Below are 14814 nucleotides of genomic sequence, written 5' to 3' on the forward strand. Positions count from 1 at the left end.
TGCATATTAATGGTTATTAATTGTGGCTAATAGTGGTTATCAATCATAAATGAACTTGTTGAATAAGCTGGCTTAAAAAATTTTCCACAGTTTAAGCCAATTTCCTTCATCTTTAAATGACCCCAAATCTGAGGAAAATACCATTCCAAATTTTCATAAGTCTCACATGAGGAGGTTTCAGGGGCTTTCCACGTGGCACTAGTGATAAAGAACCCGCCTGCCAATACAGGAGACGTTAGACACAGGTTCAGTCCCTGGGTTGGGAAGATCTCTTGGAGAAGGGCATGGCAACCCACTCCAGTATTCTTGCCTGGAGAATCCCAGGGACAGAGCAGCCTGGCTGGCTACAGTCCATAGGTTTGCACAGAGTCGACACAACTGAAGCTTACTTAGCATGCATGCACGAAGAGGTTTCATGCCTTTTTGACATAATTCACATATTCGTTAGAAATGGATGTTACAGAATCATAGGGTTTTTTTTTTTTTAATCATTGAGAAGCTGCCTTAGAGATGATTGGATCCAGTCCAGTTACAGAATAAATGTCTAGTGAGCCCTTAGTTGTAAATCAGATGTATTTTACCCAGGCTGGGCTCAATATTTATCGACCCTTCCCACAGGCTATCCCACAAAATAATAAGCTGCCCTAAAATAAGTATTTAATCCAACCAAAATTCAATGTTAAATAGTATTTAAGTGGGTTATTAAGCTGTAGTAGCTTTGTGTCCAACTCAGGGAGGAAAACATTACGATAATAGCATAAAGGTTGTTTTGTGTAAGAAAGAAGAAATAAATGGATTTTCTCTTCCTGTCCTAACATTTCATCAGTCCTCTCCTTTCGTAATTAAGCAATCAAGACCATCTGAGACTGGGTCAGAGCAAGGATTGTTAGGGATTTTCCTGATCTTTTTGGATGGCCTACATTTAAAATAAACAGTAATAAATATATAGTAAGTTATATCTCCTAAATGGTACTTATTTTAGATTAAATCATCAGATATCTATTGCACACCTCTTATATGCATGGTACAGTCATGTCCAACTCTTTATGACCCCATGGACTTAGCCCTCCAGGCTCCTCTGTCCATGGAATTCCCCAGGAAAGAATACTGGAGGTGGGTTGCCATTTCCTACTCCAGGGGATCTTCCTGACCCAGGGATCGGACCTGCATCTCGTGTCTCCTGCATTTGCAGGCAGGTTCTTTATTCCTAGTGCCACATGGGGAGCTCCAAAATAAAATAATGATATTTAAAAATTTGTGAGTTTACTTATTCTTTGTGTTACAAAAGATTTATTTGCTGTTATGAAAGAATTTATTGAAGCATTTTTTTAATATTTAAAAATTAATACATTTAAGGGATTATTGGAGTTACAACCAGGTTTTCCAAAATAAACAAACGTTAAGAAGTTGTGTTTATTAATAGTGATTTTACTTTTTTCTCTTTCATATAAAAATGCTTCTCCCTGAATCACCATTACTAGATATAAGAAAGATAATTATGTTTGCTTCTACTTATAAATATAGTGTATAATATTTGTAAAAGATAACAGTATTGGGAAACTATACAGGGAAGAACAAAATTGGCTTTTTCTTATAGGAAAAACTGGAAAATTAGTGCCAATTTTCTAATATTTTAACAAATCTACAGTGAGCATTCTTCAGCTTATTTATGTATATCATTTAAATTAGGGTTAATCACATTGTAAATATTACTTCTATGCCAGCAAAATGCACATTAAAAATTCTGATGTTCTCTACCAAACACTCATCAGAAAGATTAGGGAAGCTTATAATTCTAATGATGAGTTAGAGAGTCCTCACTTGCCTACACCCTAGAAGCTTTTGAATACAGTTATTTTCATTTATCTTTAGCACACTAATGGGTCACCCATTATATTTTGTGTCTATTAGCATTTCTTTGATCACTGGTTTGGTTTTTTTTTTTGTTTTTTTTTTTGTTTATTGGCTTTTCTTTTTTAGGCATGAATTTTCCCTTCATATCTTTCACTTTTTTCCCCCTAATTTTATGGAAATATTCACCCTTTTCTTATTTATTTTATAAGACCTCCTTCTATTTTGGAGACATTTAACACTATCCATATACATAGTTTAGATTTTGTTTTCCTAGTTGTTCTTTATTTTTCAACCATATTTGAGGTATTAGGTTTTCTTCTTTCTGATATAGAAGTTATTTATTTTTATGTTTTTTAGCATATGCATCTTTTCATTTATGGTTTCTAGGTTTTATGTCCTGCTTTAGAAACTCTTTCCCACCTCATTACAAAAAAAATATTAATTCCTGTAAGACAATAGTTAAGTATAGAATAGTATTTTATAGTTTTAATCTATCTTGTATATATGGTGACCCCCCTTTTTAATTTAGCCTAGCTCAGTGGTTTTTCAATATTGGCTGCACATGAAATCTGCCACAGTGATTAAAAACAATTTAGACATCAGATTCTATCTCAGCAATACTGTGAGATTCTGTGGGATGTGTCCCAGGCTGTGTATTTTAAAATATTTTCTTATGTGCGTTTTGGATGTGTACCTGTAGCATTGTTCTAGATCTGGGGTTTTCAGCTCTTTCAGGCCTATCTCCATCTTTCTAAGACAGTTACTATATTGTCGTCTCTACTATCCTGAAATGAAATTTCTTAGGTAATACAGTCTACCTAGTTACATCTTTCAAAATTCAATATCAATATAAATGCCATAACTGGAACATAAAGAAAAATGAGCATTAAAATAACTTACAATAATATATACTTTTGTGTGTAAGTGCTCAGGTGTGACTAGACTAGAAGACATAATTAAGAAGTCATATACTTGTACCTGTACAGAGTCACTGTGCAAAGGGAAGTTGCAAAATGCAGATCAGAAAATGTGTTTTGTTGGTTAACACACATACCAAAGCTGTTTTTGGCTTCAGTGGGATGCTTTTGTGAAATATTGAATAATTGTGTAGCATTTAATTCTTAAATGCAATCTTACCTTAATTTCCCTAGAGAATTCAGTGCTATTAAAAGTACGTAAAAATGTCTTTATATAAACAAAGGAGATTGGGCTCAGATAATTATGAACAAGTTTGTCACCTTTCTAGGAAGTCTGATCAGACATTTACAAGTCCTTTTGGATTTGGAACAGTTCTTCATTGTATGGGACAGTCTTATGCAGGATGTCTAGCATTTCTGGCCCCTTGACAAACAAACAAAAATACCCCCAATAAAATCCTAAACTCCCAAGTTTAGGATTACTCCCACTGAAAACCATTGGGTTTAGTTCATCAGTTTATATGCTGAATCAATATAAACACTATAAACTATATGAAAATGTATATACTCTGAAGTTGTTTTTGAGTCATACATGTACTTATACATGGAGTTGAGTCAAAGATGTCTTAATTTCTTTTTTGCCCTATCTAAAATTCTTCTCTCCTTGCCTTTGTTTCTTTTTTTTATTTTAATATAAATTTATTTATTTTAGTTGGAGGCTAATTACTTTATAATGTTGTATTGGTTTTGCCATACATCAACATGAATCTGCCATGGGTGTACACATGTTCCCCATCCTGAACCCCCCTCCCACCTCCCTCCTCATACCATCCCTCTGGGTCATCCCAGTGCACCAGCCCCGAGCATCCTGTGTCATGCATGTCGTTACCTGGACTGGCAATTCGTTTCACCATGTTTCAATGCCATTGTACATGTTATACATGTTTCAATGCCATTCTCCCAAATCATCCCACCCTTGCCCTCTCCCACGGAGTCCAAAATACTGTTCTATACATCTGTGTCTCTTTTGCTGTCTTGCATACAGGGTTATCATTACCATCTTTCTAAATTCCATATATGCATTAGTATACTGTATTGGTGTTTTTCTTTCTGACTTATTTCACTCTGTATAATAGGCTCCAGTTTTATCCACCTCATTAGAACTGATTCAAATGTGCTCTTTTTAATGGCTGAGTAATACTCCATTGTGTATATGTATCACAGCTTTCTTATCCATTCATCTGCTGATGGACATCTAGGTTGCTTCCATGTCCTGGCTATTATAAACAGTGCTGCAATGAACATTGGGGTACACGTGTCTCTTTGAATTCTGGTTTCGCCTTTGTTTCTTAATTCAGTATTTTAATTTCCTTTGTCTTTCATGCTAATTTGTGCTTACTATACTTTATTGTTGATTTTCAACTATGAGAACAGAAAACATTACAGTTAGTGTTGTGAATAAAATCTTATTGTACGCTGTGTTTGTAGTAATAGAAGAAAAGAGGAAAAAGTAGATCAAGGGCTTATCTTTGAGAAAGGGGTGGATATGTAATGTGTATGTGTCCTTATGTAATGTGTCCTTGAGGTCTCCATCTGATGACTCACATGGTAAAAAAAGTCTGCCTGCAATATGGGAGGCCCGGGTTCAATCCCTGGGTTGGGAAGATCTCCTGGAGAAGGGAATGCCTACCCACTCTATTATTCTTGCCTGGAGAATTCCATGGACAGAGAAGCCTGGCGAGCTGCACTCCTTGGTTAAAGTTTGTAGAGTGAAGATGATGCCTAATGTTTTTGTATGAGTTCACGTGAGGTTTTCTTCGAAGTCAAATGCAGTTGCTTAAAAGATTTCTTTTTAAACTTTTTCTTGTGGTTTGTTTCTATTAGTAAGCCTACGGTAAGCCTACAATTAATGTTTTAAAAACATAGTTTTTAGTATCATGGTTTCTAGTGGTATGATTACCTTCCATGTTTATATAGATCTGGTTTAAGATGAAAATAATGAACTTCTTTTTTTTGCTGAAGCAAGTTTGGAAAATAAGTACATTGTCCAAAGTTTCTGTGCAATGATCTAGGAATAGCCTTAAGAGATATATTGTCTACTTTCTAATTATTGCTGAGAATAAAAACTCATTTTAATTATGTTAAAGAAATAAAGTCATTTTTTCCAAGAGTTTTCTAAAATTTAGAAGCTTCATTCTAACTAATGTCATCTAACAGATCTGTTGGTTTGTTACCTGGGGTACATGTTGTAGTTGCCTTTCCCTGGTAAGCTTCCAAAAGGCTGAGCTGCTCAAAACTGGAGGTTTTAATATGAAAGTTATGGGTGATCTCTAACAGTTAAGTGTCAATTAAAATCTGCTCTTAAGATCATTTAATCCATTATCTCAGCCTTATTTTACTAGTTGCAGTTCTTTTCCAGCCAGACACTTTCAGTATCAAATGAAAACTCTTGCACCAAAGCTATGGTTCTCTCCTCAATCAATAATCAAAAACATCCATGCTCTAGTTCCCCGTCAGTGAGAATGACTGTGAATGTCTGCTTACCCACCCTCATTCAAAGACCAGCTGAAGGAAAGACAGTGTACAGGTATCTCTGAGTCCATATACCCCAACCTGACTTCCCAAAGGATGGTAATAACAGTAACGGGAAACTCTGTATTAACTTATTTATGTAAGTTTCTGAAATACAGAGCATTTTAGAACTTTTAGTAGGCTAAAAGTATTTTGAATCTCTAAGCAGGTTCTACAATATGAAATGTTTTTCAAACTTATTTGACAGTGAAACCATATTTATTTTAGGGATCTTACAGCACATTGATGCTTACTAATTATAGTCCAAGGTTAGCCCCCGAAGCAATGGAAATCTTGTCTTCTCTGAGTTGTATTCTATTGACATTAGAAGCAGCTCTATGAAAGGCCATTGTGTTGTGAGCTATTGTCACATTGTCCAGTATACTGATTAGCATTCTTGGAATAAGTCCCTCCTGTGATTTAATACTTGGTAAATCTATGCGTTTTTCTCTTCTGTCAGATGAGAATTATGATTTCTTTTTGCCTTGCCTGTAAGGCACCTCATATAAATGGAGTGCACAAGCGCGATCGTTACTTCTCTTTCCTGTTTAGCTTGCTAAGAATTTATACTCTCTCTCTGTATATTTGTGTAGCTTGGTAGTTAGATTCCAGCTCTTGAGCCTTACTTTCATCATCTTTAGTATAAGGATAATATCTACCATTTGGATTATTGTGAAAATCAAGTGAAATCTTTTTTAATTGCTTAGCCATGTGTCTAACACACTGTAGAATGCTAAGTAATGCTAGAATACTTTTTCCCCCATAATTTTAACATTACATTTTGTTTCTAATTTTATAATCTTATCTCATACGCACCTCTCTCTGAAACATTCATTTTTATTTGGAAATGAGGCAAGTGTAAATGGGGCTTCCTAGGTTGCACAGTGGTAAAGAATTTACCGGCCAATGGAGGAGATGCAAGAGATGCAGGTTCCATCCCTGGGAAGATCCCCTGGAGGAGGAAATGGCAACCCACTCCAGTTTTCTTGCCTGGAGAATCCCATGGACAGAGGAGCCTGGCAGGCTATAGTCCATGGGGTCACAAAGGGTTGAACACGAATGAGCGAATGAACACACACACACACTAAGTATAAATACTTAAAAAAAAATCACATTAAGAGCATCGCCATAGTGAATAAGAAGGAATGAAATGAGGCAATTGTGAGTAGAGTTGATAAAAGAAATGATGTAACCCTTGTAAACAATGTCTCCAAGGTTTGGTTTACTAGGAGATAGTGGTGGACAAACTGCGCCTTCACCCAGCAAACTGGCACAGGCAGTCTTTCTGAGCAGAATGCTGGCTTGAACTTGAATCTGAGTCACAGCTTCAGAGTAGCTGCAGCTACTGGTTTGGTTATGCTGCATGTTGTGCTATTAAGTGGAAAAGAGAGATCTCTTATAGGGGGATTTCCTAGGCAGCATCTGGGAAGCAGATTTATAATCTCTGAAAGAAGACAATGTGAGCATGAGGCATTTCACAAGCAGAACTTACAGCTCTCATTTGGAAAAGAAATATTAGATATTTGGTCTAGTGGTCTCCCTCTCACCAGGGTTAGATATTAGACACCCTGGATTATATTTCCATAGAGAAGCAGTCCCATATAAAGGGAGTCATGGCATTCAGACTCGAGGACAACGTCCCTCCATTTAGTCCTCTCCCTCCTAGTGTTTCGATGTTGGTGACTGGCTCTGTGGTCTCTTTACCCCACCAGCACATGGCTAGGACTCTGGGCTAAGTGACTGTGCAATCCCAACCATTAACATTTCAGGATGTTAATAATTAGGCCAGGACACCATAAATAAACCAAGACCGTTCTGAGTAAAAATAGCCTTTGGTCATTTTAGCTAATAACTCCTTTCTATGTTATCTTAAAAAACAAAAGGATTTTTCTATTTTTAAAAGTTTTGTTAGCCCTCCTGATATTTCTGTACTTACTATAGCAGCACAGAAATTCAGATAGCTATCTGTCCTGTTCTGATTTTTCTGAACCATGTGTTTTATTTTCTAAGTTGGAGTGATGTTTTCTTTTTGTATTCAAAATCACTGTCTATTAAGAATCCTATTTAATCACCTAGGAGACTATCTTATGAATTATTAAGAAAGACATAATCATTCTTTCTTTGGATGCTACCAGCCAGGTAATAACCACGGGGCAAATAAAGGATAAAGGTGAAATGGAAGCTTTTGATATCCATGCTTGGTAATTGCATACTAAATCCTGGATCATAATAGTACTAGAATATTGCTTTCCTTTCCTATTTGCACTTACATTTAGGCTATTAAAATTAAGTTAATGTTGATGACTCTCAACATTCAAAACCCATATAAACGAAAGTGAGATTTTTATGTCTTATATGCCCTCCTCACTCTTGTCTTAACAGAAAAAAGCTTGGCAGGACCACAAGCGAGAATGCAAATGCCTTAAAAGCTGCAAACCCAGATATCCCCCTGACTCTGTCCGACTACTTGGCAGAGTTGTTTTCAAACTTGTGAGTATAAAACTTGTGAAATATGCTTGGGTTTTAACTTAACATAAGCACTTGCAATTATTTGTAGTAGTCATATTTAAGGCTAAATTTAAATCTTTATTAAAGTAGGTGGATTATTCCAGGAAATATCTTAAGACAAAACTTGCTATTTTCTATTAATCACAACATTGGTGGCAGTGATGAAGTGCATGGCCCCATTTTTGAAGGCCCTGTATGTGTTCTCTTAGGAATGGAGACATAAGGTCCCATGTTTGGGGCATGAGATGTTAGTGATTCCTGTTACGTTGCCTTTATTGTTGTTCTCCTGAGAACTAACGCACAGGGCAAGTATATCATTTTTTGGGTTGCTTCTTTAAGTGAGATTTTAATTAGATGATTCAAGGAAGAGTGCTTTTTTTTCTTTTAAAAAAGCTAACATCCATTGAAATTGTTTCTCCCATCCCTTTTCCTACTTTGCCAAAGTGGCTAGTGGATTCAGCTTTTGTTTTTCCCAGGCTTTAGCGTGTATCTCTTTATTGCAAGCTTCAGCTCTATTCTATCCTGTTGTTTATTAACTTCTTTGGCAATAAAATTTTATAGGGGTTTTTAGGAATGTAAAAGTATATACCTAAAACCAGTGCAGTGTTTTGTATCAGCTACATCAGTACTGAAAGATGAATTTAGAATACCAAATGGGTATTGTCTTTAGACTGATTATACAACATCTGTTACATATACTTACTGCTATTTTCAAATGTATATATTGTATTGAACTAAACTCAATAGTACACATATTTATTTCAAAGCTTTCGTAAATTGAAAGTAACTTTGTTATTATGCATTCCTTTAATTACTTGATACTAAAAGTATAATAATATATTTGAGTTTGAACTTTGTCAACTTTATTAATATTGAAAAGATAGAGAACCACTGTTAGAGCAGAAATAGGTTATTTCAGAATCACCCAAGGTACTAGTTCTCAATCTCCACCCCCAACCTCCTGAGCAGAATCTAATAAAAAGTAGTTATAATGATTGCTCCCTTCTATTGGGCATTTACTATTTCCAGGCCATGTGCTAATTGCTTTATATGTTGAACATATTTTATACCACAACAACTCAGTGTTATACATTACTTCTTATGTGTGTTTCACATAAGGAAATTGACTCCTCTTGCCTCAAGGTTAAGTAACATGCCCAAGGTTGCACATTTTATAATAAACTCTTATTTTCATTCATCTATCTTTGCTTTTCTGTAATGATTAGTAATAAAATCCTTGCAATGACACAAGTCAGTGGTAGAACTGGGGAAAAAATAAAAGTATGGAAACTTTTTGTAAAAGGATTTTGTGTTTAGAAATTAAACTGGTGGGTCAAGTTGCAATACATTTTAACATGATGAAGAGAAGGAATATATAGAAAATTGTCTTTTTAACAGACTTGCATTTAAATATCTAAAGATATCTAAACATATTCATGTATATATTGGACACTTTAAATTGTTTTTGGTGTTTTCCTTCTTTCTTCACAGATGCAAGAAACACCCTCTGAATCGGAAAAACTTTACTCATTTTATGATCTGGAATCAAGTGAGTGATTGTCTATCAGCATTTTAAAAGTTCTATAATTTATTTGCTGAGCTGATGAGCTGCTTTATTTTTGCCTTTGTTTTTCTGTCTCTGTTTGTGAGGCAACAAACCTTTTCAAGTTTTTATGTAGACTGGCACATTAGCTTATTTAATTTATTCCAGGGTAGCTTTGGCCATAGAGGGGTTTGTGAAATGCTGTAGAGGAGTCTTAAGTTAGGCAGTGAGGGGAGTATAACCCTTAGTCAAGGTGACAAAATAATTTCACTCCTGTTTTCCCCTCTGTGTGCTCTTATTCCACTCTTGGCTTCTTTTTGATGTCAGGGAACAGTAATATGAATGGGGGGCTCCAAGGAACATTTAGGTTCACTGGTCCTTTAGATAATATGGAAAATAGAAGGTACCGATGACTTAGGCTCTCTGACAGCACTGAGTGTTGTTCAGCTCCTGAGCTACCATGGCAGTGGCCAACCTCCCTGAGAACACTGAGAGGCTTTGCATCCGAGTGTTTAGTGAATGTAAGGTTTATCTTTCTTTCGTATTGGCACAGATCCTCTTCACTGAAGTTGCAAATGACTTCAGCTCAAAAATAGCAAGAGCTTGTGGAGTAAATGTGCTATACAGTTTAATATTTCTGGATGGAGACAAATAAGAGGATCTAGTCCAGATTTATGGTTATGGAATCCTAAGTGCCAATGATAATAAATTATTATTTAAGAAATCATTGGCTTAATTGTTCTGTTGCACAAGTAATTTAGAGAAAATATGTAGACCTGACATGAGCACCAGAGTAATGGTGTAGTTCGTCTTGATCTATGTTTTCAAGTTTTAATAGAGAACTAATTAGTCATTTTTTCTTGTTACATTACTGCGAGATAATTAACATCTCTTAAAGTGAGTTTTGCTATGAACAGTAGCCCTGCTCAGTAGCAGTGTCATCCATGTTGCCTTAAGTGAAGTGCTCTCAAATGTTATTAATTGAATTGTGCACTCTTAGCCTTCACAACCCTTTGTGGTATAAACGAAACTGAGTTTTTCAAGGAGTGATACTGGCTTTGGAACTTTCTCCTTCTGTTTGAATGGAAACTTTATATATCTTGTTTATTCATTCTTTAAAGAGCTTGAAGATGTGATTTCTTTGGTTGATCCATGTTTTCTTCATGATATACTTTCTCCTTGACACATGTCATCAATTTGAGCTTAATTTAACCAAACTTGTCAATTTTTGCTTTCTGGGTTTCTTTTTTTTTTTTTTTTGCCTTTAAAATGATAATGGTAATCGGTCATGTCCTGATTGTAAACTGTTTCATGAAAAAGTCTGCTTAAATTCACTGATGAAATAAGCATTTATGGTGGTTTGAGCATGTGTGCAGGAGGATGTAGACAATCCGCTAACAGACATCATTACTGATTTTGGTTTTATTGTTTTTTTATGTGGGTGTGTGTATTTTGTTTTGCTAGGTGTTTGATCTTATTTTGTAGATGACATTTGGCAGAATTATCTGATAAGTGTATATAATGACTTGTAGCTGTCAAAAATTAAAAGATAGGCATTTTTAAAAATTTATTTTTTAATTAAGGATAATTGCTTTATAGAATTTTGTTGTTTTCTGCCAAACATCTGATTTCATCTGATTTCATCTCCCATGAAATCTAGGGCAGGAAATATCTGGCTTAATAGCTACCACTGAATACCTGAAAATTATCCACTGAAAGTTCGCTGTATGATAGTGCTATTTATTTTCTGTTTAAAAAAGATATTAACAAACTGACTGAAGATAAGAAAGAGGGCCTCAGGCAACTTGCATTGACATTTCAACATTTCATGAGAGAAGAAATACAGGATGCTTCTCAGCTGCCACTTTCTTTTGACATTTTTGAAGCCTTTGCAAAAGTAAGTGTTAACTTTGGTATCTTTGCTAATGCCATAAATCAACCCTTTACTCCTTATTTTGTTGTTGATCCATGAAAATCCAGGCCTCTTCATGTTTTTGTCACTTCCCTGCCTTGATGAATAGAAAATGGGAGAATGTATTGCTAATAATGAAGAGTATTACTTTTCCTGCTTTATCACTATGCTAATTAACAGCCAAGAGTGTTCACTGTTAGCTGGGAAAGCATACCCTCAAAAGAGTGTGCTTTCTTTCCTCAAGAGAGAGTAACATGTTCTATTATTTCTTACTAATGGATTTACATTTGCCATTGAGTTCATTTAGTTTTGTGGTGGTGGTTTCAGCAGTGGAAACTCTTTTGAAGTGGAAAAAGTATTGGAATCCATTTCTTGATTAAGTGAGTTCTAAACAGACTGAAGATATAATCATTTCTGATTTAAAAAGGATTTCCTAAATTGCCTAAAAATTTGTTTAAATGTTTTAAGTCACTCAAATCTTAGATTAGGAATATAAATAGGTGTAAGTTAATATTTCATTATAATCTCTTGGCACTGGTTATCTGAGTGTACGTTTTGTAAATGTTTCTGGGATTTGTTTAGGCTCAGAGAGACAGAATGTACTGATTAATTCTTGATGTCTACCCTGGGACAGGGATAAAGGAATCAATATGTCCTGCACTATTATCATATGTTTGCTTTCCTTACTTTGCCATACTGTGTGTTTTGATTTGTTTAAATATTTTATCAATCTTTCAAAATATTGATATATTTTAATAATAAGCAAAATTTTACATTTGAGGGTATTTTTGTTAATTTTACACTTTATAAGCACACATCCAGTGACATATTTATCCTGTGAATATATTTAAAATATGTTATAATATATTTATAATATGAATATATTTATAATATGAATATATTATAATCTGCTTATTTTCTAAGTATTTAAATGTGGTTAGTATGATGGCTATAGATTTATTTTTGTTTTTCCCAAAGGTATTTTGATTCTTTAGAGTATGTTCTTATGATTTTCTGATACTGTCATCTTAGCATTACATTCTGGTTTGTCTGTAATTTTAAATTGATTTCAGAATATAAGGATTGCTTATGAGACATCTGAGAGGTTTCACATATATGTATTTCACGTGCTTCTGAAAATTACAACCTATAGTAGTGCTATGTATACACCACACACAAGCTCTTTTGATGTTACCGACTATACAAAGTAACACCTACTGAAAGATAAAAGTATACCTATGATGACTATACCTTCATTCCTAGCGTTCCCTATTGTTGGAAAATGTTCAAGTGCTAATTGCTGGAGTTATTAATGTTCATAATACCTATTTAAAAATGGTTTCCATTATTCCATGTAAAGTGTGAATTACTATCTTATTTCTCTGGTTTCTTTTAAAATAATTTTCATCTTATGAATCTTACAATGAACTTTTCTCTGTATTGTTTGGAGTGGGGGAAATTCTGTCATTACCATTAACCACGAAAAATTTTAATAATATGCTTTCCTTCTCCCCACAAAATTATGTTTGTTATTGCTGCAAAAGTAAAACATATTCATTTTTGTAATTTATGAGGGAACTGAACTCAATCTGTGATTTCTGTCTTAAATTTGGGTTAATATATATAAATCTATACTTTAACCTATATACTAACCTATATATATGTACACATATATATATGTTAATAATCAGAGGAAAGCAGCATTGACTTATGGCTCCTGAACTTCCTTGTAAAAGTTTTGTTTATCTTTTATAGATTGTAGTTATTTTTTCTGCTTATAAATTTGTCCTTAAAAGAGAAAATTCTTCTCCCTCTCTCCTCCTCCTCTCCATCCCTCCTTCCTGTCCTTCACTCTTTTTTAAAGAGAAGATTAGGATTAAATTAAGCTCATCAGTGTCCTGTAAAGCTTAGGGATGAACCACTAAGTTTATAACTTTGCAACTGTGTGATGATGTAGATCATGACAGATGCATTGCAAGTGGGTGGAGAGTGCTGGCCAGGAAATTTTATCCCCAGCTACTGCCCTCTCCGTCTTGCTGGAATAAAGAATTAATCAAAGAGAAGAAGTGGGCAGTACAGAGAGGTTTGCATCCTGTTGCTGCTTCTCTGTGTGCAGTCTGTCAGCATGCTGACCTGCATTTCTCAGCCTAAGGAACTAGCTTTTGAATTTATGCTTTAAAGAAAGTTGACTTTATCTGGCCTCAGTAAAGAAAAGCCTGCTTTATGTTTTGCTTTTCCTCCCACTCATTTATATTCGTTTAGGTTCTCTGAAGGTATTAGACACGCTAAGCTTATGTTTCGGTTCATCTCACTGTCATTTAAGACAGAAGGAATTCTGAGAGCTTTTTCAAGTTGGTTTCTATCTTAATTTTTTTGAGTTTTTGATTATGGGCTTTTCCAAACACACACAAAAGTAGAGAGACAATTCTGATAAAGCCTCACGTTTTTGTCAGTTGGCATCAGTAGTTTTCAAACTTGTTTTATTAATGTATCTGATAGATTTCACACAGGTGTTTGTCTCCTTTACTTGGATTTCCAAACATTCCTTACAATTACTCTTTTGTTATCAGGCCTCTTGGCTTCCTGAGAGAGGTGTTTGTTAGTGAATTTATTGATCAAATTATGCAAGCTTTATTTTGTTTTTGTTTGGTGGTGAATTATGTACAAAGCACTCTTGGGCCAGGGTTATAGAAATATGTGGCTAATCTAACTCTGAAAATTACGTTCCAAGGCAAAGAACCTCAGCAAGTCAAAAGTCTTTCTTGGGGATATACAGATATTTATCAAACTTGCACTACCTGGAAATGAAAGGCGTTGGTGGAGGATGAGAAGGTTCTTAATCCTAGGAACACGTTTCGTCTCTGCTGAGCAGATAGCTTTTTCTAGTAGCAGTCCATGATTAATTACTCAAAAGTTGGCAGTTAATATTTTGAACACTCTGGGGTTTTCTGTTGAAAAATAGCGTATATTTGTTTGGGGGCTAGATTCTTAGTGCCTCTTGTGCTTCTGCTGCACAAGACTTGGTTTTACTTAGAAAGTTTATCCCCGGCCCCCTCCCCACCCCCCTGCCCATCCCCCTGCCCCACCCCCCTGCCCATCCCCCTGCCCCACTTCATTACTCTGAAGACATTATAGTGTAGTCTTTTTCCAGTTATGTTTCCAAGTATCCCTGGTTTTCACCACTTCCTTATTAGCAGTATCAGCCTCCTACTCCCCCCACCCCCACACAGAGCAATTGACAAATTGGGATTCAGAGGCTAGGAATTTGCTGTATAAAATATCCTGTCCACTTAGGAATTTGTTGCCTGGTTGTAAAAATTAAGTGGGAAGGAGAAATTTTTCTAGGCTAAGAAATCAAGGAGAACTTCACATAGGAAGCAGAAATTAATGACATGCATTTCAAAAGAGAAGATGGTGTTTGGAAACAGAGAAAATGGTCTAGAAATACCTGTGGGGAGCAAGGGGGTACAGCTCCTCTAACCCCCTGTGCAAAGAAAAATTCATCGGCT

The 14814-nt window shown here is 35.3% G+C and overlaps 1 protein-coding gene across 3 annotated transcripts in view; it reads left to right on the plus strand.

Moving 5' to 3' along the window:
• SMYD3 (SET and MYND domain containing 3) overlaps nt 1-14814 on the plus strand; it is a 756573-nt gene that overhangs the window by 185984 nt on the left and 555775 nt on the right. For all 3 annotated transcript variants that reach the window (XM_069545497.1, XM_069545498.1, XM_069545499.1), the window contains 3 exons: nt 7725-7832; nt 9342-9399; nt 11154-11290. In XM_069545497.1, the coding sequence (XP_069401598.1) occupies nt 7725-7832; nt 9342-9399; nt 11154-11290 (303 nt within the window). The remainder of the gene's footprint in view (nt 1-7724; nt 7833-9341; nt 9400-11153; nt 11291-14814) is intronic.

Source organism: Ovis canadensis, chromosome 12 (assembly GCF_042477335.2).
Source record: "Ovis canadensis isolate MfBH-ARS-UI-01 breed Bighorn chromosome 12, ARS-UI_OviCan_v2, whole genome shotgun sequence".
NCBI classification, from domain to species: domain Eukaryota; kingdom Metazoa; phylum Chordata; class Mammalia; order Artiodactyla; family Bovidae; genus Ovis; species Ovis canadensis.